Genomic DNA, 26,365 nt, shown 5'->3' with positions numbered 1-26,365 from the left:
CACCCTTTATCCCCTTTTTCTCACCATTATTTTTCTCATCATTAATATATAAATTTCTAATATGCAATACAGCAGAAGTGGCTATGACCTGACTGCGTTTTATTCAGACAGCGTGTTAAGATTTGCTGAAAGCTGTGTGTAAATTGGATCCTACCTTTGTTACAGTGTCCCATCCCACCTTCCCTAGTGGCTTAATTATAGATGCTGTGCTGTGTGTCAACAGACTCCGATCAACCATTTTATCTAGCTCATCTGCTGAGAGAATACTTTGTTCGGATAAGCCTGTATTGCCTGTTAGACTACGATAACGGCACCAATATGTGCCTTCTACTCCAGGATGATGTCTTAGTGCATACTGACTTATCCACTACCTTGCAGTTTTGCAGCTCAAGGTGGAAAAGTGGGGTGACTGCTCCAGAGATCTCTGTACTGAGCTTTAACAATGAAGAATTAAGGGACGTTAATCATATGCCGTGCAGCTAACTTTCTAAGAGGCTTAATTATAAATGTTGTGCAGTGTACAACTGCAAGAGGAGATGGGTGTTAGCTAGTGAACGCATCTTCTGAAATTACTCAGGTGAACGTACGGTGAACCTGAAGAACTAGGGGATAAACATCTTGAGAATCCAGAAGAATATCCCAAATTAGGAAATGGCAACAGAGAGTGGTTCACTATATATAACTGAGTTGTTTCCAGTGTCTAACTGGCAAAAATTGATTATAAACTGTCACTAAACAGCCCTTGAAAATGAAATACAATACTTATGCATTGATAGATGAAAGGATTTGGTTATAGCTGCATCTGATGCTCAACTTCCCAAATGGAACTTTTTTTTTTCCATTTAAATTAATTGCTTAAGTATATCTGCCTAATTATTATCCTTGGTGTATCCTTGGTTGAGCAGTCTGTTGAAAATTACCCATAACTTCCACAAAGCTGAATGTCAGTGGAAATTAAGAGTTGTTGGGGGTCTTGATCTTGTATGCAGTCAGGTCCTCGGTGATTTGAACAGCAGTTCATCACGGTAGAGAAAGGACACAGGAGTATAAGCAATGACAAATACAACCAATGACACACAAAAAAAATGACACAGAAAAAAACATGGTAGGTGCAAATACACAGGCGCAACAGAGCCACGATCGCCAGGCAGAAAAACAGCTGAGTAGGAGTCTGCCGTTTAAGAAACCTCTGAAACTGCATACATTATGTTGGGATTAGATAGATGAAGGAGAGTTTCATAACGAAATAACAAAGCCTACTGCAGTTGCGATATGGGTGGGTATAGATGGTCAAGAGCGTAGCAAAAAACACGCGCGTTCCTGCTCTCGCTGGAAGCAGCGGGCCAGACTTCCCTCATCCCCAAGTGGGATCGCCTTCGTGCAAAACTCACCAGTTGCCATCTAGACAGCTGTTGGGTCAGTATACGATTACTGTGGTTTTGACATCTGAAGGAATGACTTTTTTTCCTTCTCCCGGTATTGTGCATTATAAATCGTGAGTGAATTCAGTAAGCGTACGGAGACTCCCCGCCTGCCGCCGGCATCCCCACACCACGGGGCACCAACCGCGCTCCGCATCGCCTAAATCCCAAACACGAGATGTAAGTTGGAGTTAATACTATGCTGTTTGGGGCTGAGATAACGACTCTGCTCCCTCTGAGCCCACATCCTCCCGCTGCAGGTTTGCGTAGCCTTAAAAAAGCTCGCACGAAGCCCTGCGGCCCCTTGCAGTGGGTCCCGGCCGGCTCGGCGAGGGGCTGCTGCGGGAGGTAGGCGCCCGCCCCTCCGCCTCGGAGGCACCGCAGGGAGCGGGGCTCGCTGCCCTCACGGGGGGGCAGGGAGGGGGGTCGGTCTGCCCCGGTGCCCCGCTGTGGGGCCGGGCACGGGCGGAGGCCCCCCCGCTGCGGGCAGCGCCGGCGGGGGCGGAGGCGGCGGGAGCGTCAGCAGGCTGCGACCGGGGCGGAAGGCGGCGCCGCGCGGGCAGCGCGTGCGAGGAGAGCGGCGCCGGGCCGGGCCGGGCCTGCTGGCGGGGCTCAGCCCCGGCAGGTAAAGGCGCTGCGGGGGGAGCTGGTGGCGGCCGGCGGGACGCCGCCCGCGGGCGAGGCCCTGAGGCGAGGCGAGCGCAGAACCGCGGGGGCTGCGGGGGGGAGCCGGGTGCCGGGTCCGCCGCCAGCCGTAGTGGTACCGGCACGTCCATTTCAGAGCCCTGCCGGCACCCTGCGGAGTCTGGGGAGGTGAAGAGGTTGTGCCTCTCCTCCTCCTCCTCCTCCGGGGGAGCACGTCCGTCCTGCATGGCAAAACTTAACCCGGCGATGTCAAGCAGCTGCAGAGTGGGAAGCGGCAGCCTGCCAGGCTGGCGTGGAAGCTGGTATTTAAAGGGTCTGGGAAGGGAGAACTGCATCTGTGTTTTTATTTGTTTATTTTTTTTATTTAAGGGAGCATAGGATCATTTTAGCAGTTTAATTTTTAAGATTACAAAGGATCACCAGAGTCACTGAGTCTAGGCCGCTGCAGTCGCGGGAAATGCAACATCTCATAGGAAATTCCCAGCCACTTGCCACAAGCTGCTGCCTCCCTTCTGCTCCCACCGCCCAGCACCTCCTGGCCAGTGTAGGACTGTGCCAAGGCATTTGTGTGGTACCAGGAGAGCAGAGAAGCTCAAGGTACAGCAGTGTATTAGGCCTGGCAGTAATAGGGAATTTGCTGAATGAAAATTAGGGGTTGTAGGTCACCCCTTGCCCTAGGGGGAGGCAGAGAAACCTCCAGCACAATAATGGTCCCTGCAAGAGAGACTCCTCACAGAGCCCAAATTTACCCTCAAATGTATAACATGCCAGGTGAGTACCCAAGAGGGCTGTCACTTGCGTTGCCACCATACATTGCCGTGGAGATTAGCTATGATAAACGTGATAGCTCAAAAGAAGGCAAAGAAACCAGAAGCCAGTTTATGGGATCAAAGAGAGAGTAATTCTTTGTCCCTGCGGACATGTGGGAATGTTCCTCTTGCCTATTGGTGTAACAACAGTCTAAATACTGTAAGAGAGATGGATGGCAGTCAAGCTGCTTTCCAATGGTGTTATTGTAAATAAGAACAGAAAACTGCATGTTTCACTGATAGTATGTACAATATGAACTAAAAGTTTAAGTTACAAGAGATCAAGAACATCAATATAATTAGATGGTGCAAGCTGTAGCATGGGGCTAACCATAACTACTATCTCACATACGAAGTCCAGTGTGTTTACATTTCTGAATTAATGGTATGCGCTTCTTACAGATTCACCATAAAGCCAGACAGCCTATGATCGCAGATTATAAACTCTGGAAATTCTGGCTGTAAATGTGTTTATTTCTCAGGGTCAATGATTTCAGCAGAAAAAATAGACATAAATCTTGCTGCTTAGCAGCAAATTGAACTGGAATGAGTTTTGGTCAACAAAGACTAGAAATTTAGAACTAAAATTAAAGCTCTTAGTGAAAACAATGAAGTACAACGAGGCTGTTACACATACCATATAACAGCACTGGAGTCAAACCATTATTCTGAAACTAAAAATATTGCTACTTTTAATTCTCTCGCAGAAGGAGTACCCAGAATTCAAACCTCCAAAGCTTTCTGTCAGAGGCTAACTTCGAACTTTGGGATCACTGTTACCTTGTTGGACAATTCCTCCTATGAATTGATCGAGCTGCAGCTTAGATTGCTAGCTGTCGTATCTGAAAAGCAATGCCAGATTGTATTATAAGCTGCCTTCTAATTTCCAGGTTTTCTTCTCAAAGATAGCAACATTTAATTGTAATTCTGCAAGCAGCTCCAATAACACAGGACTAAAATAATATGACTGTATTTGCATTGGCTTGCAAACAGTTGTCTCCATCCAGTTGCAGCACAGATCACTTCCCAGACAATTACTTTGCACCCCCAATGGTAAATTGAAGGCTCGAGTACTATTTGTTCCTGGTACTTAGTCAAATTTATCCATAAATTAATGCAGATACTGCCTGTATTCTATCTCTAAACCTCATCTGAAAAACCTTCAAGTCAACTTTTGCTAGTGGACCTAATAACTGGTGATTAATATTCAAGCAAATAAGAGTTGTCTTACATTATAAATCACCAAGGGATAAGGCAGCAGAAGGAAATAGAAGTCACTGCTTAACAACACACTCTGAGAGCTTGTCAACTGGAATTTAACAGACTGCTGAAATAGGTATCTCCTCACAAGCTTCCCAGTAGCATTGTGGAACAGGCTGAATAAACTATAATGTATTTGCTAAATTTGCTTAAAAATTATACCATACAACAGGACAAATACATGTTCTATTCAAGTCAGTGAGATTTTTCCATTGATTTTAACTAGATCAAGAGTTTAGTGCAGGGAGGAAGGGGTTGGAAGGGTAGTTCCCTGAACTTCATGGAGTTCTTTGCTACCACCTTATTTATATAGTTTTTTTATCTGGAGAAAATAAAATACCTTATTTTTATCTCCAGTTTCAGCTTCCTCACAATCTTGTACAACTCTCTGATAGGTTTCTTCTCTTTTAGGTGACAACGACCAACCACAATGAGTTTTGTTGAGTATGGAGATACAATAAAAGATGGTGACACAGCTATTGTGTTCTTGGGCCACGAATCCATGTTTCCTGTGAAAGTCCAACATGGCACTGTAACTCAGACTAAGTACGGGGTCATTAGGCATTCCACAGATCTCATAGGCAAGAAGTATGGCTCCAAAGTGACCTGCAGTAAAGGAGGATGGGTGTTCATTCTTCATCCGACACCAGAATTGTGGACCATGAATCTTCCACACAGGACACAAATTCTGTATTCCACTGACATCTCTATAATCACCATGATGTTAGAACTGAAGCCAGGCTCCATAGTATGTGAATCAGGTAATAATTAATATGTTGAAATCCTTTATTAAGAACTGACACAAACACCTTAATGAAAACCGGTCTCAGCTTTCATTTTTGCAAGAATTTTTTTTTCTTTTTTTTTCCATTGTGCTATAATTTTCTCAGCCTACGTATTGAGTAATTTTGTTTCATTTGCACATGTTAGCGATTGCTATGTCTTCAACCAGTAATGTTAGCTCAGTATGCTGGTCTCAAGTAGGGGTATACCTTTACGTTTGTGTTTGATTAATTCAGCTTCTTAAGGTAAATATGTAAATGTTTTTCCTTCTGTTTTCTAAAACTGTCATAAAATACTTAAAAATATATTTTAAAACATCCTTTTGATTTGAAATTTAGACCTGGAATTTTCAATTTGAGAGAAATTAGTTGAGGTAAATTAGTGAAAAAAGAAACTAATGATAAAGAGTTAAACTAGTAATAAGTAGAAAAAATGGCAGCATTTATTCAATATAGTTCCATGTAAATACGTACATTTCATCTTTGTCTTCCAAAGTGTGATCCACTTCTAGCACTGCAGTGGCATTCAAAGATCACTGCAGAGGGATAATGCAATGGATGATGTGTTCATCACAGTGTTGTGTTTTGTTTCTAAAATTGTTTCAATTTATTACAGCCTCCATGATTGTGCTTAATTTGCGAGGAAGGAGGAGTTAAATTCTGCATTAAATGTATGTTCTCCTGGTTAGATACAGTTTATAGTAATGCCTTCATGATTTCATTACTGCAGGCACTGTGAGGTTTGCTTGATTAGAATGTGTCCCTGTAGCTTGGAGAAATATGCACTGTAGACAATCTGTCCTTCTCTCTCTTATTTTTTTTCTGGCTGTTTCCATTGAATCTTTTTATGGAGCAGTCTCATATACTTCCCTCTCAAGCATAGATATGACAGAGAATCAGCAGGATGGGGTCATGCTGCACTGCATTTTCTTTTATTTAAGATTTCCTGTTCCCATCCCAGCATAATTTTGGGCAACTTTTTAGGCATAATGACCCCTTTCCAACACAACCAAAATGCCATTCATTCCTTTGCATCCAGTTACAGCTATTAAGAAATAGATGGTAAATGGAGCTTAAAGCCCACGCTGCTGTATACTGGCATTTGAGACAAAGTCATAGGCAGAAGCTTCTGGTACTGCTAAAATGGTTGAGGCTATGAGTTTATAATCCAGCTTGTAGGATGAACAGTCAGATCTGGTATTGTCATGGGAGGTAAACATACTGTTCATTGGGCAGCTTTTTACCTCTTCCCCTTCCTGCTTTGTTTAGACAGGATGGGAAAAATAAATACAGTAAATTGTTCAGGGTGGGGAAGATATGAATTGCTGCGTGTCCTGCTTCACGCAGGACAGGTGAATGTTAAAGTATAGAACTGCACGTAAGACGTTCTCAGTTATAGCCAGCGTACCCAGAGAGGATGAAAATGTTTAAAATCTAATTTATCTAAACAGCTAAGAAATGGAAACACTTGATGATGTCATCCATCCTGATTTCCAGAAATGTTGAGTCATAACCACAAACAATCCTTTCTGTTAGTAGGAAACTGTCCCCAGGTTTATTTTAGTGATTATGCTGTTCTAGTCAAAGTATTTTAACTTCAACTTTCAAAGAAAAGTGAGCAGCTTTACTACTATAGTAATGGTTGTATTGCTGAGACGATTTACTGTTCATGAGAAAAGAAAAAGTATGACCTGAAATTTATCTAGTTAATCTTGACATGAGATCTTATTGCTAACTGACTGAAATGGTGACTGATGTGGTGATTCCAGTTCAAAATATTACAGATGTTGACAATGGGGGCCTCTAGTGCAATGATAGAACCTTCTTCAGTGACATCCTAGATTAGACTGTATTCAGCAATCTGAAATCATTGGTTCTAGATTAACCTTACGTGACCTAGAAGGAACCAGCCCAATGGTGATTTAATAGAAACAAGCCAGGAAATCTGGTCCATTAATGACATTTGAGCTTGTTTCCTGGTGGTGCTGCTTTTAGGTGTATCTTGAGCATTAATTAGCATAGATGTCTATCTTTTTCTTATTAGAAAATGAGTTGATATACGTAATTGCTGCGTGGCCTGGCAAAGCAGGAGCTATGCACAGGGCAGGCACTCTCCAGTCTTACTAACTGGACCGTGGCAAGAGTGTCCTGCATTTACCCAGCGTAAGCAAGCAGAATTGGGGATTAATCTGCACAACTGAATGAAGGATGGATAGATAAAGTGATATGAAATATCTTCTGTGTGATGTTATATTGCTGTGAATATAAGAGTACATGGTATTTTGTGTGTAGTTAAAAACAGTAGAGTAACGAAAGGTTTAATTTTATATCACTGTTTGAATTGATTTGGCATAAATAATATAAACATACTAATACAGTTTTTACTATTTTCATCATCTTTAATAAATACATAAGGAGCAAGCTTCTCAGCAGCGCGTGCATAATTAAAATGATACAAGCATACTCTATTGAGGCTATAAGGAAACTCAGCATCTGCCTGATGTTTCGTGTTGGAGGTACAGGAATGTGATCCTTTTCTCTTTCTGTCTACTGCTAATTTCTAATTTATAAATGAATGATGAGATTTATTAACTGTTAGCACTGTTGTTAGAGCTAAGATCTCTTGAAAGATTGCTCCTTGCTCTGAGGAATTTCTCAGTTCCTACAAGAAGTCTGATACAGTTGTAACAGCTTGATCTTTCCAGAACTAAAGGATACTTGAGATAGCTGCAAAATTCCTGCTGTAGATGGTCTGGTAGTGTGAAACTTTCATCCTCATCAGGTAACTCTCTCATTCAGTTTGTACATTTGGTGAAATAAGAAATAAGCTGAATCTTCTTTCGTATCACTGCTGTCTCTGAAACTAATCATGATGTCAACTTACTAGGCAAGACTATTTTCAGTCTAGTGGTTAGAGATGTCCAGAGGATAGCAACTCCAACAAACAAATTTTGTGGTTTTGAAATTTATTTTTAGACTACATGGGAAAAAATATAAAACCTTTCAGATATTTTTGCTAAACAAAAGAATACAGAAACATTTTTTCCCCCCAGTCCCCACGTACCTAGGTTTTTTTTACTGTTCTCTCTCCCTGATGAGACTTAAACCAGCATCTCTTCTGTCCTAGCCCTCAGAATTACTCAGTGAATGCAGTACAGCACTGCACAACCTCATTTAATCTGGTACATCTCAGAAATATTTTGGTTTTGACAGACCATTGTATTTAGACAATATGTAGTTTAGTCAAAAGTATTCTAACCACTGTCCTGGTGATCCTTCAGCTCTCAACAAAATCCAGACTCACTTGAGCAAATGCTAATTGGAATTTTTGTTTCCCTTCAGCTAAATCCCAAATTAAAAATTGCTAAACCCTGTTCATTGCCGTACAGCAACACGGACTGGGTTTCTGAAGGCTGAGACCAGTATTACAGGTCCTCATGGCTTATCTGTGAAGGAGTAACGAGCTGTTGGCCAGCCCTATGCTAGAACTTCTCAAAAACAATTAGGAAATTTTCAAACTCACAGTCTGGGTATAGATTTTACTGACACTACACTCATAGAAAATTAATGAACACTTAATGATTAATGGATACTTAATAAAAGATTAACAGTTTATTGTGGAGTCCCAACAAGTCAGCTCTATGCTTATGACTCTCCTGAGGTGTTTATAGACTTTTTGATAAATATTACAGGTTATTGTGAGAGAAGAACTTGAAAACCTGATTCCTGTATAGAATCTTTGAAAGTATAAGACCTCATGTGTACAAATGCCAGAGAACATAGTATTCTCTTGACATACCAGAGAACTGAATCAAAACTGTGGCCACGTGAGGCATCACTGTAATGTATTCAGCCTTATGGTTGAGCTGCAGCTGATGAGGAATGCTGTTCACACCCAAAAGCATTTGTTTCCAGACTTTCTGGACTCACTTTCAACTTACCATTTCACTTGACCACCAAGTGCATTTCTCATGCAAATCTGATCTTAGAATATTATGTCCATTTTGCAGAAGATCCCTCACTAGAGAACTCCAGCTTTTGGATGTCTAAGAACAAATTCTTTTCAGTCTTCATGTTCCCGTTCCTCTTGTAGGCAGTGCCAGCCTTGAAAATCCCCTTCTACTCTTCTCCTGTCTCTTTAATCTAGTCAATGAACAGTAATCCTCTCTGGCCTCCAGCCTGTTTCCTAAAATGCTTGTTTCAGCAGTGTGTCCGCAACAGACAGACAGGAGAAGGAGCTAATCTTCTGTGTAGGGAACTTCTTGATGTGCACCTCTTTCAGTAGCCAGATGATCCTCTTCTAACTCTTTCCCTCCCTCCCTCCTTCACTCTGTGCCTGCTCTTGCTGTCTCTCACCTCTGCCCCCATGATTTGCACCCCTGACTGCCTTCAGAGTAAAATTGTTGGGTTGGTTTCCATTAGATGCTTAAGATCTCTTCATATATTCACTAACAGTGATTAATGATTCTCCTGTTACGTAACTTGTCATATACGGTGAGTAGTTTTCCTCTGCACTGCGCTTCTTGACAGACATTAGCTGTAGAGTTGTTAGCCCTGTATAAGACTAATTTTCCTCTGGTTTTGAGGCTCCATCCCTTCTCATGGCTGACTCATGACCTGTCTTATTATTTGCTAGGTTTTCAGTGTCGTAGCTAGGAGACAAATACAGCAACGCTCGCATTGTTTTGTTTTATTTACTGATTTCAGAATATCTCATGTAGTGAAATTTTGCAGCAGATACTTCAGTTGTATTGAAATGTTATTAGACATTATATTGACCCAGTATTTAATAATATTCTACATATTTTTCACTTTTCCTGCTTCTTAACAATATGAATTTGTATATGGACTTATGAGCTTTATCAGCTTTCTTCAATATTACAAACCTGTCATAATGTATTACCTAGCAAATGCTTTTGCGCATGCACAATTGTAAACGTCTGTATGTCTTAAACCACAATTTGACTTCCTTTTTTAAAAAGAAGCGTCCGTGATTAAAGATTTTGGAGCAGCAAGCTGAGCAGTCGGCTGCACTGAAAAAAAGTAGTTGAACGCAAAATCAGGTCTCCTGTGTTTATAACACAGGTGGGAGTCCAGAAGGCTAGCTGGATATCTTTTGCAATAAGAAAACCAGACTAAACAGAAAACACAGTGTAAAAATACTCTCTCATTCAGTTGTCAGTCAGTCAAGTGCTGTGTTTGATGCTGTGGTAACGCTCGTGTTTCTCTTGACAGTGTTCTGATGGGTATCTATATACTGTTGTAATATCATGTGTTATTTTTGAAGGAGTCAGATGTTGTCTACTGCAGTTTGAAAGGGTGAGGAACAATCTTAAAATGTGGAAATTGTCTCAAAAGTGGCTGAGGTGTATGGAGACTTCTCTGTGGATCACCTGTCGTTTGAATAAGGAGCGAGTGAGAAGAGCAAGCCTGTCTTGAGGGCAGGGGAACGATCTGAGCATTTATCAGATGAATACTTTCTGGTCAACAAATCAGAAGGAGGTATCAGTAGGTGCTGAGCTAGAGTGTTTTATCTAGGTGTCCAGGTATTAGGAATGAAGTTCTTCTAAAACTGCACTGGTTTCCTTGTCTCAGGAGAGGGCAGAAACAATGCATCCTCAGTTCCTCTGAGCTTAGACTTACCAGAGGAGAAGAATGGACTGTACTTGAACCCAAAGACAAGGGGAGAATAGTACACTGGTACCAGACTCGTATGTTTTTAACACAGGATCTTAATTCATGCTTTTGGACTGAGACGGACCACTTTTCCTGGCCTACTGGTCTCCTGCACAGTGACCCTTCATCAGGACCTGAGCTTCGAGCGTAGCATAGTGGGGACTCTGTGGTGCCTCGTTTATTGCCTGCAATGCAGATGTCTGTTTTTGACTACGATCATTAAAATCATAGAATAGTCAACATATTTTCAGAAGCATCATATTTTCAGAAGTCATCACCTATGACCACAGGTGTAGCCTGTGGTTGCCAGGGTGAGATTCACAGACAGTATTTCTTCAAGTGAGCTCTAAAGCAGCAGCCTTGCTGGTGCGAATGCCTTTAATACAGTTTGAAGTAACCTAGTTTTAGCTCTCTGTCGTGGATTCCATTCATGATTAATACGCTCTAGTTAAATGGGCATTGTCCTCTGGTAGAGAGCAAACAGTTTCTATGGCTACGTTTAATGCAAGCTGTCAGAAATGCAAACATCCTGGTGTAAAAATTATAAACTGTATTTGTTCTAGAAGCTGTCTTACCTTCTGCTTTCTGGACCGAGTTAGAAGCACAGGCATTTCACTGCACTATGTGGGAATGCAAATCTCTGGAAGTCTGTTCAGTTCTAAACTGGCCTGGAAATTGAAGAATCGAGGAGGTAATGGGAAAACTCAACTGTTGAATTTTACAGATTTGCAAGGGAGGAAGTGAAAATGATCTTTGTTAATAAACATTCGTTTCCCCTTCCACTGGAGAAACCATGGCAGTTGAACCCCTGACTTCTACCAGTAGTGTTGATTGGGTTTTAGTGGTTGCGACTGAGTATAAATCCGTGCTGAGCTGCCAGACCCTCAGAGAGGATATTCTTGATGAATAACATCAAGAGCGCTAAACTATCAGGCATATAAGAGTTGAGCGTCCTCATCACCTCACAGGACTGGATTCAGAATCTGTGATCTCTTCAGGAAGAGAAGAAATCTGTACAACGGTGGGTGATTCATAACAATCTTGTTCTTTTTTTCCTGCATTTTGAGGGTGTTGTCAGGGAGAAGGCAGACAGCATCTTCAGAAATACTCTCATTAATGACGTCAGTGCGATAGAATTTGATACAGTAAAATGAGATACATATATATTCTTGTGTTCGCAGTAGCCAGACAACAATAAATAATTCCTGGTAACCTTGTTTAACGTAAGCTCAGTGTGTAATATACGCCTGCAAGCGATGACTTCCAACATCCTGTTTTTGGTTCTGGGTTTGGCCAGGACTGTTTGTGAACAAAACAGAGAACCAGAAAATAAGCCAAAAAATCGTAATGGGGTTTCCTAGGAAGGAGACAAACAATATCTTCTGTCATGTTTTTCAGAGCAGATTTAAAAGGAAAGTGATTAAAAATGTAAAAGAATATGGACAAGGAAAGTAGATACACGCACAAGCTGCCTCTGTTTTCTGCTTACACCCCAGCTGTGCTGACAGCCCTTCTGTTCAGTCCTTTAGATTGAGAGGGAAAGATGCAGAAAACATGCAGCATTATCCATTTGAAAGGAAAATAATTAAATTCAGTATGGTTGCAAAAGTTCTCAGCTGTGCAACCCTGCCCTCTGGCATGGAACATTAAGGCAGCATTTTGGTCATTTTGGCATTTTGTGGGCAATAGTACCCTGCTCTTGTCATAAAAAAAAAAAAATCGTTAAGATGCTATTTCTTTGCTGTGCGTATATGTCATTGAGTTCTTAAAACCACATGGCTACAGTGATACTTGCACTTATTTTGAGCAGGGAAAAGTTTATGTTGACATTCAGAGCTTACAGGTGCCATGACCAGATAGCTTTGCATGTGCGCATATGTAACTGTCTTGTGTCTTTTGTTTGCTTTGTCTCAATCCTGACAAGGATGCATGGATTTTCACTTTAAATAAATGTTTGTGCCAGAGTTTCTCCCTTCCCTGGAACCTCTTTGGGGCCACTGCTATAATCTGTGAGCCCTCCCTCTCAGTCTAATCTGCACCATTAAAACTGGATGAAAAGCAGTAGGTGTCCATTGGCCTTTTCAGTGAAGTTTTGTCTGCCCATTGGGGTCAGAGCCCTCTCAGAGGGAAGCAGAGATGCGGTGCTGATTGCACTTGGCTGATCCCATGGTAAACCTGGGCCCTGAGCTGTTTGCAGCCTGGACATCTCCCCTCCCAGAGCTGTTGGATTAAATACAGTCCCACAACAGTGTTTCTCCCCTTATGTGACTAGAGGGCAAGAACCTTGGATTTGTCAGTAAATTCTGGCTCCTTGTACATTTATGGAAAGTATTGCTCCAATTAAGCAGCTATCCCAAACCCTGTCTCCTCTAATTAATTTTCTCTCTACTAGTTTGCGAGCTTTCTCTACCACTGCTGTAGTTCAGGTTCTGTCCTTTATAGGTTTTATAAGATTTGTACTTTAATTGAAAGAACTTGGCTTCAGGCTGAAATTTAGCCTGAACAGTCATTGGAGATGGCTAGATATAGATTTTCTTTCTACAGAAAGAACATGTTCTGACTACCGAATTACAAATCAATAAACACAGATAGTTGGGGGTTGCTGTGGCATTTTGAGTTTGGGGGTTTATTCTGTTAAATGCCATTTCAGCGAGGAATTTGCAATGTGAACTTATATATCGATGTTTTCTTCCGTGAAAATGTTGGTTGTTAGTCATTATCTATTTAATACATTAATGGATCATTAAAACAAATTTTCCTAAATTACCAAACTAAAACAAAAACATCCTGTGTCTTAATAGTTAGGCCCTGATTGTACATGGTAGCTTTACTTATTTACAGCTTCAGGTATGTGATGGGTCTCATTAGACTTCCTTGAGATTGTGCAGGCAGAGTGTAAGTCACTTGCTGAATCAGGTCATGTGGGTCAGTGTGACTGCAGGGAGCCCAAAGGCCTTAGTTTTGAGTAATTTCAGTGGAAGTCGCAGATGTCTTTTAAGAGGCCTTGGCAAAATAGATTCCATGTCCAGGAAACCATTCGTTTGCATGAAGGCCCGTAGAGTTTTCAAACAAGACGCCTGCCAACCTCTCTTTGTTTTAATGACGTATAAGTTTTCAAAATATGTTATAATTTGCCTGCATCTCTTTTCACCCTAGATCTCTGGTTATTTTTCCTGATTTTTTCTTGTTGTGTTTAATTTCTCGTGTTCTCTTGTGGCCATTTTCAGAGCTATAGCTGACACTTGTCACTATCCTCCTACTCCAAGTATGAGAGGTCCTGAGTTTGCTAGATTTTTACTTAGGGCTTTGGGATCCTGAAGACAATTTACTAGGTTGTTTAGTCCATCTCTCCTTGGGAGAGAAGAAGGGAGGACCATTCCCTCTCAGTTTAACCAGTGGTTTCTGTTCACTTTGGTTTTGACCAAGTGTTCCAAGCAGGAGGGCCAATGGAGCAGACCAGCATACTGATGTCTAGCACTGTCAAAAGGTGTTTCACCAGCTGTGTTTCTTCTCTAGGTACGGGCAGCGGATCCCTCTCCCACGCTCTCATCAGGACGGTGGCTCCCACGGGGCACCTGTACACGGTGGAGTTCCACCAACAGAGGGCTGAGAAGGCCAGAGAGGAGTTCAGGGAGCACGGCGTGGAGCATCTGGTCACCGTGACCAACCAGGATGTCTGTAAGAATGGGTTTGGAGTCTCAAACGTTGCGGATGCTGTGTTCCTAGATATTCCTTCTCCATGGGAAGCCATAGGACATGCAAAGTCAGCGTTAAAAGCTGAAGGTAACTGCACTTATCTCTATTTCTGGTTAGGAAATAACTGTGCATGCACACATCTCTGCCTTTGAGCCATATGCTGGATCTGCTCCCTTTCCGTTGTGTGATCATTGCTCTCAAATGTCAAAGAGTCTAGTGGTTTCCAAAAATGAAAACCCTTCAAAAGAGGTTGTCAGTTTACGGTGGGGGATCTGAAAGGAGAACAACAACTTTTTCCTGCAGGCCTGTGCTATCTGTTACAACTAGCACGGGTACTATATGAGAACCTTTGAACCTCTGTCAAGTGCATTTTGCTAGATCTAAGAGTGTGTAGGAAGCAGCAGCAAAAATAACTGCTGAAAGCAAATTTATTTGGCACTTCAGAAGAAAGGTGTTTGTATAAAAGGTGTTCAGCCACACTTCCCATTAATCATTGCACATTTGGCCTTATTTAACAGAGCACCCCATCGGTATTGTCAAAGAAAATGTGGTTGTACTTAAATACTCTTGCCAATTCCTGTCTTAAATCTCTGATGTTGGAGCTGATGAGAGGTTTGCCATTGATTTCAGTGGGATTGGAACCTAAAGGCTGTTCTAGCTTATGCCAGTTATTCCAGGATGGTGACAGCAAGTGGGAACTCCTGCTGAGGTGCTGGATGATTTTTTTCAGTTTATTTCAAGTCTTTTCCTAAGAAAAATAAGCATCAATGAATAAATCGTTCTTTTATCCTGGCATAAGTTTTCCCCTATTGAATGTTCTACCAATGTAACAGTACAGGTGTGGATCTAAACTGACGTGCAAGATCGGTTCCATCTACAAAAATGACTTTTCCAATCAAGAGAGTATAAAGCGCAACACAGTCCCTGTTCTAGGACATTAGTTCAGTAAAATACTTGAATTCGAGTATGTGCTGAAGGCCAGTTCTTTGTTAAAACACATAAACACAGGCCTGATTTCAAGTGAATTGCTAGGTCTCATTGAAATTAGAGGATTTAAGCTTGTTCTTAAAGGTCATTGAATGTTAAATACCTTGCTGGGTCAGGATCCACATGTTAGGCTCCCTTAGCTACTACTGAAAATTTTCTAGATCCAATAGCAATGTAACACATGCTTTCTTTAGAAAGTAAATAAATAGAGACTTGTAAAGACTGTATCTGGAAGGGTTACAGCTGAATTTGTAACTGCTTTCCAGTGTGCCCTGGGAAAAAAAATAATTTTCACTGCACTGTACGATGCCCTTCCCATGCTCAAATTATCTAATCTAGTGAGCACAACACTCAGCTGACTTCCCAGCTTAGAGGAAGGCGCTGCATTGCGCAGTCCAATTTGAATTATTTAAGTGGTGCATGTTTAGAATACTAAGCAGAGCTGCCTGAGCAGTTCCAAGTTTTGAGTCCTTGTCTCACTCCAGCATTTGAAATCCTAGAAAAGAGAGTATAGTCCCAAACTGGCTATGCTGTCCTCTGGCATGCTACAAGGTTACATCTGCCTAGCCAGCATAAAGCAATATTAAAAAAACCCACATATTTGTATTTGTAAAGTTGCATCATATGCTTTATGTACCAGTCAAAAGGTGAAGTTGCTGATGCTCACTGCAGTTTTAGCTGTGAACAGCCAGCAGTGTCTGAGATCTGGTGTTAGTCTAAGACTCATCTTCGGGGTTTTGTAGTAGCTGATTGAGCCAGGGGCCATTTTTTTGTTTTGTAAATAAACAAAAGCTGTTTTTCTTTCTTGTGTAAGTTATAACTGATTGCAGTAGTAATAGGTATAAACATAAACACATTTCTGTTTTATTCCAAAGCATGTGGGTAGGTTTGTTTTTACTGCTATAAATTCTAAAACATGATAGAAGGCTATCTATACCTCCTTCACTTTTCCTACCTTCAGCAGATTATTTTATAGTGCTTTTTTGTTTTGTTTTCAAATAGTTAAAGCTCTTCTGCAGTAAGAACAATCTGTGCACATAACTGCTGTTGTTCACCATCATCCCCAGGGTTAGTATAGTGATAAAGCATCAGTGGAGAAAATGAGTCGTTTCAGTCTTTTCCCTCCACTCCTTCCCTCTCGCATCAGAACAGGGTCACATTTGAACTATTCACTTTGCAGGTTTTATTATTGTACATAATGCAAACATTGCAACTGTGCTGCCAGATAGTGGTCATTAATTTCTTGAAGTCTTAAGGTACTTAAACTGAAGTCAGGGCTAAGCAAATTCAATACAATAACATCATCTAGCCTCCTCTTTAAAACCACAATATTCATTACAGAGTTTTCAGCTGAGACAGTACATAAAGAGAGAATTCTTAACCTTAACAAATCCTTATCAAATCAGTGTTTTCTCTCCTACTCAGGCTCAAGATCCTGAATAGTTGCGACTCTCTATTTAAGTAGGCTGTGTGTCAGTGATCCTCTTTACAGGGTACATTTGTCACTTGTGTTATGCCTTACAGTCTGCTGTGAATATGCTACCTCCAGTAGCTTGGCCTCCCGTTTAAAGCGCTGCCATACTGTGAAGAGCTAAGAGAATAAAATGGCACAGTGACTGTGGCTAGAAGGTTCATGTTTTCTGGTGATGTGCTCTGCTGAAGTTCAGGCTTGCGTCTCAGCTGCATCCTTCTGTGCTGATTTCACTGGTCACGCTTTCAGCAGAAATGCTGCTTGTAGTATCTCTTGGGCATTGCTGCACTGCAGAACTTGCTTTCATTTCCAGACCTGTGCTGTTTTTCTTTTGTAGCATCTGCTGATTAATGCTTTTCTACTGTGATGGCTGCTGTTCTCAATATCTGACCTTGGTGTTTCTGCAAAGTTCTTATTAACCCCTTCAGGCTAAATGAAGAAAAATGAAGCTGTCACTGACATTCTGTGAAGTAACAAAAAAATCCCCTGCATCCTACAGCTCTTAAATGCCCTGAAACTTTTGACTCACAGCCATCTCACAGCTGAATACTGTAGTGCTTTTATTATAATTCTGCACCCACCTACTCTACTCTGATAAATATTGCCTGTTTCTTTCAGGGCCATGGAATATGAGGCAGAAACCCATTTATACAATATTTTTCATACAGATTTTAAATTTGCATGTAGGGAGATGGAAAAATACATCTATATATTGGGTTGGATTGGCCTCTTGCATTATAAATCAATCCTTGGTATTATTTAAATCAACAGTCTGAGCAACAAAATTATTAAAGCCACACCTCTTTTGCTTTTATTTCTTTCTCTTAAAGATTTTACTCTTATACCCAGACTCACCACTCCATCTTGAGTGTCATAAAGCCCTAAAGTCTGAGTCTGTCATGTTGTGATCTGTAAGATATCACCTGAGTAAAATAACACTGTGCTCTCAAGTCTCCCCCAAAACTCTGCAGGGAAAGGTTCCTCTGAATGTCTCCTTCTGAGGACCTCTGTATTTCCCGCCATCACAGAAGCCCTTCAGCAATACTGGGCTCTTCATCACAGTAGCTGGTTTAGTTTCCAAAGTCCTTTGTTTGTTTGTTCACAGTGTACTTAAAACAGGTCTTGCTTGCCTGGTAGCCTGTGGTGCGGGTAAGGCATTGCCTGGTTTTACTGGTTTCAGCTTTCACTTAAGTTTGCATCCTTCCTCCCTGGGCTTTCAGGGAATACCAGTTCCGTACAAAAAGTTTCACTGGCTATTTTTCCTGAGCCACAGAGGTTATTCATGGTCCCCTTTCTAGACCACCCAGGCATGGCTTTGAGGAGCTGCTGAAATCCCCGGCCACAAGTCTCACCCCTGTGGTAGCTGGGTAGGGAAGACCCCAGGCTGAACCACACCGTGGAGAGGGCAGTGACATCGAGGCTGGTGCTGTTTGGGCTCGGGCTACCTCCAGAGCACATGGGGAGTGTGTTAGGGCAGGAGGTGGAGCCTAACAGTCTAGCACGCTGTCTAGACTGTCTTCCTCCACCTCTGCAGGTGGTACTCAAGTTGTTATCAGTGCTTCTCATGTCCCCAGGAGATTGTTTGGGGATAAATGGATGAAGCAGTAGGTGCTTGTAAAGTATCAGCACCAGCCTTTACAAGTGTGGTAGTTGCTTTGAGTCAAAGAAGAATGAACTTAAGGAGAGGGTAGATATCCACAAACTAACTTTAAGTTGAAGCATATCCTCTCAGCATTGAGGGGCCATCTGGTCCGGTGTGAAGATGCTCCACTGGTGTCTGGGAGTGGGTGCTATACTCCAAAAGAGTTTCATCTGGTTCCCGAGTATTGGCTGTTTGCTGACCCAGCCCCAGTTGGTATGTGTTGTTGAAGGGTGTTAAGCTGGGAAAGGTCTGTCAGAGGTTGTTAGGGCAGGGGCATGCAGCAGGGTCTGCCCCTGGCCTGAAGTAAAAGTGGTTCTCACACATAGGGTCAAGCAGAAGGGCTTCTGCACCGTAATCCATGCTGTGGATCCCTGGCCAAAGCTCTTGGCTTTTGCAAACCTTGAAGAAAGTTGTTGAGCTTTTTTCCTCAATTGGGAGCCAACTGATTTTATTAATCTCTTTATACATGCTTTTTCTATCAGCAGGAATGAATTCCTCCTGAAGGATGTACCTGCAAACATGGAGGCTGAGGCCGCGTTTGCAGGAAATCACATTAAACTCCTGTTAATGAGCTGACAAGTGACTTGGGGAATATTTTCTTTTCTGAATCAAGAGACATCCTTTAATTCCCTCCAACAACCAAATCCTCTAATTTCACTTGTCAGGGAAGCTACATCAAATCGCCCACAAGCACACTCGCTTAAAGGACATTCTGTCCCCTTTGCAGAGGCAGTATTTTTAGTGTCCTACTAGCACAGAGTAAATGCCATGGTGATGGTTTTTCATGGCTCTCCTGCCTCACCCCTACACAATATTAATGCCTGTTTGTTTGTTTGTTTTCCTTGGGATCTTTGTAATTTAATCTTCCAGTTATGACAGTGCACTGAAATCCTACAACGCAGAGCTACGTTCTTTTACTAGAAATAAAAATGGTGTTGTATACTTTACATCACAGGATCGTTTCCAAAATAATGGGCCCCTATTCGTGGAACTTAACAGTGCTGCACTTCTTATATTCTTTTTACATCCTCTGAATAACACTGTGATAGTGAAACAACCTACCAGAGCACTTGTGACACATACTATAACCTGCGAAAGAGAGAGCACATAACTGGGGCACATGTTGTTTTTTGTGTAGTGAACATGCATTAGAATTCTTGTGGATTGGGTAGAATCGCCAGATTTTCCATAGTCTGATGAAACCTAATGTAGTTTTTAGCTAAGCAAAACTGATAGAGGTGTTAGTCCTTGCTCAGACAAACTGGAAATAAAATTTCAGTTCCAGAGGAACATACCAGCACCTGCTTTTGAAGTAGGAGCAACTTTCAAGACACTGACTTGTAGTAAAGATAGCAGGGTATGGCCCTCGATTATTAATTAGGTAGCATCTGTTCTGGGCTTTAAGAATGTAAAATGCTATATAGCTGTAAAGCTTTTCCTTTCTTTTCCCCCTTCCCTTTAAGCTCTCCTCTCTAATTGTTCCAGTCAGAACTGTGCTTGAAGTTTCGTATGATCTTGACCCTGCTGCTGGTTACAATGACTGCCAGGACTATGCGGACTCATTCCCAGCCTACAAATTGAGGAGATTTAACCTCTCCATTAAATGTTTCAAACAAACTCACTCCCTGTAAAATTGAAGGTGGAAGAAAAATTAAGTCTTTCATAAAGACTCATTATTCTCTCCTCAACTGTAGCACTTGTCAGATGCATTATACATGAATAAACACATTTTTAGACAGCTCTTCAGATCAAAAAGCTCACACAGCTTCCCAATGTGAACAGGATTAATCTCAGATAATTACTATATCAATTTATGATGACACACAGATCTCATTAAACAAATTTAGGAATGGTAGCTTTCCTAAAAGGAGAGCTCTCAGAGAACACAAACTCTGTCTGTGCTAAAAAGTTTCAGTGCGGTTGTTTTTGCTGCTATCTGGTCTAGTCCACTCCTTCGTGAGCCGTAGGCAGAGCAGTGCCCCGGAGAGCGGAGGGGGGGGAGTCCGTGTCTTTTCTCCATTCACTAAGGAATCCGTGGCATGGGGAGACAAAGCGATGCATATTCAAGTCCCTTAAGCCCTAAATGCCTCTTGATGTCCAAAGGACAAGAGGCTCTTAGAGAATCTGAGAATTGTGAATGCCGAAATCTAGATCTGTATCTGCTTGGTGATTGCGGCAGGAAGGGTGTTGCCAGGCTGGTAATCCAGCGGGCTACAGAGGGCAACCTGCAGTGCAGAGAGTGCAAAAGCATCCGATTTTGCGTTGAAGAAGGTATCTCTGCTCATAGAGCAGAAGAGCGTGTCCTTCTCAGTGCTGGTTTTCTGTTGTTCAAAGTCCTTTTTTTTTTTTTTTTTTTGCTACTCCAAACACACCATGGCAATTGAAACTTCCCACATCTTTTTTTTTTTTTCAGACTGCCTCTTGCAGTCTGAAACTACAGCTTCATTTTTGCTTTGTTTTCCCCACATCCTTTATCTGCTCTCAGAGTTTGTAGCCTTCCAGCCTTCTATTAATACCTGCTTAATCAAACAAGTCTGGCCTGCAAGCCAGATCCAGCCTACCTGGTGATGTGTACAGGAAAAAGCAGGGGAGAGCCCTCTCCCACCTGTTAGGATCCATAAAGAGAGATACTTGCTGGTTTTGCTTCCAGGCCTATTTGTAGATATGGTTATGGGGGGGGGGGGGGAGGGGAAGTATATAATAACCAGAACAGGTATTGCATGGAAAAAAATGAAAATGATTGAACTGCTAAAACCCACTCAGTACTCTGTTATATGGAATACCAGCTGTTACACTGTTTTCTCACTCTTAATACCTGAGAATTTCCCAGCAGTGCAGTAAGTAAAGTAACTTTTGTTCTCCCCTTCCGCTCTGGATATTGGCTGTTACAAACAAAAGCTTTCTTCCCTACCAGGTGGCTCAAAAGGCCCTTTTCTGTAGCACAAGGTCTTCAAGCAGTCCACTTTGCAGGGAGGCAGTCTGATAAATCATCACCAAGTTCGGCATTGACATGCTGAGTCCAGCTGACCATCCTGAAGTAAAACGAATGTTGCTCTGGCTTTAATTGAAGGCTTGACAAGAACTGTAGGCGGGTCTGCAGCTTGTATTGCAACAGCTGTCTGCAGGCTTCTTGCTTTTGGACTGTAGATCTAAAAATGTGTGTGAATTTGAAAGCCTAAAGATGTCTTGAAATGCTTGTAGACAGAATAAATCAGGAGAATCAACTTACTGCAAATGTAAATATATTTGCCTTTTTTATTTCCACACAAAACTCAAAAAAGCCTGAATGAAGTAGTAGTAAATCTCTGATCTCTCTGCACATTCTTGCTTTGCAGACAAAGAGTTATTGTGAACTGACATTTAGCTAAGTTAGACATTTGTTCAGTTCCTTACACAATAGGAATATAACATCTTTCTTTATAGGATGTGCATCATAGTAGCTGTCTAATTATGTAACAGCATACAGAAACAGAATATAACTTCCTGAGCTTTCCTCTCTTACATCTACTAACGTGGTAGATGTGTGCACTGTTTTGGCCAGAAAAGATCATCTGTCTGATTCAGAATCATTTTGGTAGCCCTGACCGTGCTGAGGAACATATAAATCTAATTTCATGAGAGCTAGCAGAATGCGTTTGCTATTAAATTGGCATCAGCAGAGGTGGTTAATAATGACACATATCAACATTATTTTGCAGGTGATTATTAGATTTGTTTTTTAATTGTGACTCCAGGGAATTACTTGTCCAGGGTGCTTTGTTCTGAAGATGCATGGTAAGAACCCCTGGTTGCAGAGACATTATTCCAGGACTAAAATTAAATCCTACTTAGTGTATGGTGGATTAGTGGTCATGGAAAGCATTCTTCCCCAATCAGTACCCAGCACATCATTGCTGCACAGTAACCAGAGTGCTACAGTGACGCGCTCAGACCTGATGCTTTCTTTTTTTAGAGATAAGACTTTAGAAATGAGAAAGGGAAAAAAAAGGGGAGTTTGAGATAAAGCAGACTTCATGTAGTCCCAGCATAGCCTCTATTTTTAGCAGGATGCTTTGCTCTCAGTTGCACGGGTTCTTTAACTGCTTAGACAACTGGTATGGGAAGGCTTGACTGGATAAGCCTGGGAGAGGGCTGGGAGGAATGCAAATCAGGTCAGCAAACATTTTCATCTAATTGTAATAATTAAAACAATAGCTAAAGCTACATGGTCCGGCTCTCCCTCCCCCAGTTTGAAAGCTTTTCAGGAAGGGCAGTTGCCTTGTGGGACACTGTGTCCTGGGTGAGAGCACATGCCCTGGCTTTATGGCAGTGTCCTTATAATTCTTTGATCTGATTTGGCTGTGGCTTTTCGGAGTAAATCTGAATCATTCTATTCTCAGCTGCTAAGGTGACATTGTAGCAAGCAGAAAGTTGTAAGGGGCACTATTAATACTCTGTATTTAAAAGCAAAAATCTGAACAGTGCGCACATAAGGAGAGGAGTGTTTATTTATCACTTTAAAGTCCTGTCCTAGAGTGCATGGGTTTTGAAGCATATGCTATAAAACTGCCTGATGTGATACTCAGTAAACTTTAATGCTCAGGAGACATGCTAGTCAGCTTGACTAAAAGGGTAAAGTCTTAACAGCACTCCATCTATGGCTTGGAGAGATTACTTTATTCTGCGCACGCATACCATCGTTCTCAAATAAACACAGCCACTTTTGTCAGAGTGTGTGTGCACGCACACTTATATTCTGATGAAGGCAACTCTGTACAGCGCGTAGAGAATGACTTCTGGCTTTGTGTAGGTGCCAACTTCAGTGCCTCAGTCCAGAGTAGTGGATAGTGATTGCAAAAGAGTCACCGGTCTGAAGGGATCGACTCTAATAGTGTCATCATCAACAGATGTAGTGGGCAACACTGGATTTGCAAGATGAATGAATTTGCAATTGCAGTTTTTAAAGGGCCTGAAGCATCTTGTAAAGTAATCTGTGTTTGGTTTTGTGCTGACACTTTAAATCTGCACAGGTGCCTCTTGGAGACTTTCTTTGGAGATGCTTTCACTTTGTCTGTTCAACAGGAATTCTGTGTGCAGCTGGGAGAACTTGAATAAAGATAAAAAGTGCTTTGTTTGGGTTTTTGCCCTCCTTTCCCACTACCTGTCTTATTTTGCAGGTGGCCGCATCTGCTCTTTCTCCCCCTGCATTGAACAAGTCCAAAGAACCTGCCTAGCGATGGAAGAACATGGTTTTACAGAGATTAACACTTTGGAAATTCTCCTGCGAGTGTACAATGTAAGGACAATTAGCTTGCAAATCCCTGACCTTGGAAAAGCATCGGAGGATAATTCTAGCATTGGCTTTGACAGCAGCAACCCATCAGATGAAGGTAGTCCCTGCACTAATCTGCAGCAAGGAACTGTGCAGTTCAAAAGTGGTGTGCCACTCAGGGAGATGGTTGGTCACACTGGGTACCTGACCTTTGCCACCAAGAGCCTGTTTTAGTACATGTTGAGTTTGTGGAGTTTGGAGTGTTTGTATTCATGTGTGTTTTCTGTTTTCATGGTTCTTTCCTGTAGGGTATCCAAATTTTTACTTGTCAGGGAATTCCATATATAGTCAGATTTGGTTGGAATATGCTTTGTTTAAATAGCACACAAGCATTAAGCAGAGCAGCATCGAGGGAATGCTGGAGTTCTGGAATGGTGTTCCACTTGCCGTCAGAGGGAAGATAAATTAATAGCTGATGGCCATTCACTGGAATGTGCAGAATAGATCCCTCCCGATAAGCAAGCAAAACAAACAGCACACTGATTGCAAAGTTGGGGGGTTTTTCCTCCTTTTTCAATTACTTTCTCAGTTTTGTGTTTTTATTTTTTCCCAGTATCACTAGACACTTTTCTCTGGTTTTTAACTTCTGTCGTGTCTGTTTTGCTCTTAGCAATGTGAAAGTGCCTGCTTGCTTCATTTTAGATATGAAAGTTGTGAGGTCATATGGTTGCCAGCATGACTGATCACAGAATTAGTATTTTCTTGGAATAGTGTTTGGCTGCACAGAGGATTAAGGGCAGTGTTCAGGAACACAACCTCTTACTCCATTCCAGGCTGACATCTGCAAATCGTTCAGATTACACAGAGGTCAAACAAGTGTGCTAATTGTTGGATTTGGTTTAAAGTAGTATATTGTGATTGTCGATCTATAGTAGACATTTGGACCTAAATTCATACTCTAATCTTCTAACAGATCATCCACTTTCATTGTTGATGAATCCCCTGTGGACTTCACCGAATGGCTGGTTAATATTACCTGAATGCCTCCTTCTAAGCAGCATAGTTGAGTTTCGGTTTGTTTGGGTTTTTTATGTATGTTACGGTGTATGATCTCCCCGCAGCTGAATGGTGAAAAGATTGCTTTTGGCAGGATTTCTCTCTCCAGTTTGTAGCAATAATGCAATGTTAGTAAAATTGTCAACCAAGTTTAATAATAAAGTTTTTAGGCCATTTACTGTTTGATCTTCCAGAGAAAGCTGGTCAGTATGATGGATTATTTGAATGCTGGATTCAAATTTGTATTTACAAATTAAAATTATTTTGCAAATTTATGAAGTTCCTTCTTTCTTTTTCTTAATGAATTCAGAAGTATTTTTATTCTAGCCACTAGTACTGTGTCTGGAAGCATTTAGCTGTGCCTTGTATTGGTACCAAACCTGAATATAGTGATTGCGCTTTAAGAATGACCATCCATAAAGTGCTGCTTGATCATTTGAACCTGATACTCCTCCCCCACTCTTGACAAAAATAAACAAAGCTAAGCTTTTAACATGTTATAGCAGAACGCTAATCCATAACGGTTTAACGAAAGCTCAACCGAGCACGACAGCAAAGATAAACTGTTGAGCAGATTAAAGGCAGAAAGCAATTCTGTTGAGCTAAATCAGTTATATTAGTAGGTCTACAATTGTAGCTTTTCTCCAGAAATTATGTGAAAGTTCTGTTTCTATGACTGTTAATGGCCTCCAGAAGGGCAGGTGGTGAACTGCTAACGCTGTTTATATGGTTTGGTAGCTGTATTATAACAACATATTTGCATGCGTATGTGCATGCACGTGTTTGTGTGCGCTTAAACACCGCCACTGAAGTAATGCTAAGACACTAATATAAACCAGAAAAAGGATGGGGAAGTACAAAGTTAATGCTACAAGATTGTCCTTAATTTACCTCAAGGTAATTCTGATTCTCTGACAAGTGGGAAGACTTGTGATCCGTGCAGTCTGGAGGTCTTGGGATCCCCAAGCTTCACTAAGGGTAATTCCAGCCTTAGATTTGATTTTATTTTTTTTTCCCTGACAGACTGTATTTTAAAATAATGTAACATTTAAACAGGACTAAAGAGGAAGAAAGTCACATTTCTGTCCTACAAATATGCTTGGAATGGAAATACTGATGTGTCTTCATGGAGTTAGAAATAAGGCTAAAGCTTCTTTGCCTACAAAGCCCAATTTGAACCCCCTTGAAATACCCATTGACTTTGCATGGTCCCTCGCTGAGGGGGGGCAAGCATTGCGTAACATGAGAAGGATTTAATTCCTCTCTTTGCAGTGTTAAAAAGACTTCTGTGTTTTCGATGCCAATCGCAGCTATGGCTAGCAGCAGACTGCTTCCTGCTGTTGCTGTATTGTGAGGGTCCTAGGGAGGCTCCCATGTCGTCCAGCTTAGACACGACTGTGCTGCCAGAACCCCACCATTTTCCTCTATTTATCATCACCCATGCTGTGCGCTCTAGCTGTGTTTTTTGCAGCCAAAAGTGGTAAATCAGAAACATCTTTCCTGCCATACTGGGAGAATCTGCCTGGGCCACACTTTCAGAGACTTACTTCTCTTTGTAATACATTTTAATCTTCAGTCTAGAATGAAACATCTTTTCTTCTTGCCCTGTCGCAGTTCAATCATGCATTGGCAGAACATGTTTTTCATTGCTGGTTGTCCGCTAGGATAC

The 26,365-nt window shown here is 41.6% G+C and overlaps 1 protein-coding gene across 2 annotated transcripts; it reads left to right on the top strand.

The window, feature by feature from the left end:
- The first annotated feature begins 1,896 nt into the window (after window positions 1–1,896).
- TRMT61A (tRNA methyltransferase 61A) lies at window positions 1,897–24,971 on the top strand. Of its 2 annotated transcripts, none has more exons than XM_026111387.2 (4): window positions 1,897–2,046; window positions 4,547–4,896; window positions 14,110–14,376; window positions 23,546–24,971. In XM_026111387.2, exons 2-4 carry the CDS (start codon window positions 4,566–4,568, stop codon window positions 23,872–23,874), a joined length of 927 nt encoding a protein of 308 aa, XP_025967172.1. In that variant the 5' UTR covers window positions 1,897–2,046; window positions 4,547–4,565; the 3' UTR covers window positions 23,875–24,971. The 2 variants fall into 2 exon arrangements, with proteins under 2 accessions (XP_025967172.1, XP_025967173.1); XM_026111388.2 differs by lacking the exon at window positions 1,897–2,046 and adding an exon at window positions 2,164–2,368.
- The last annotated feature ends 1,394 nt before the right edge of the window (window positions 24,972–26,365 follow it).

This window comes from Dromaius novaehollandiae, chromosome 5 (genome assembly GCF_036370855.1).
Source record: "Dromaius novaehollandiae isolate bDroNov1 chromosome 5, bDroNov1.hap1, whole genome shotgun sequence".
In the NCBI taxonomy this organism is placed as follows: Eukaryota; Metazoa; Chordata; class Aves; order Casuariiformes; family Dromaiidae; genus Dromaius; species Dromaius novaehollandiae.
Note: the sequence above shows the minus strand (reverse complement) of the source record. Positions and strands in the feature narration are given on the sequence as shown.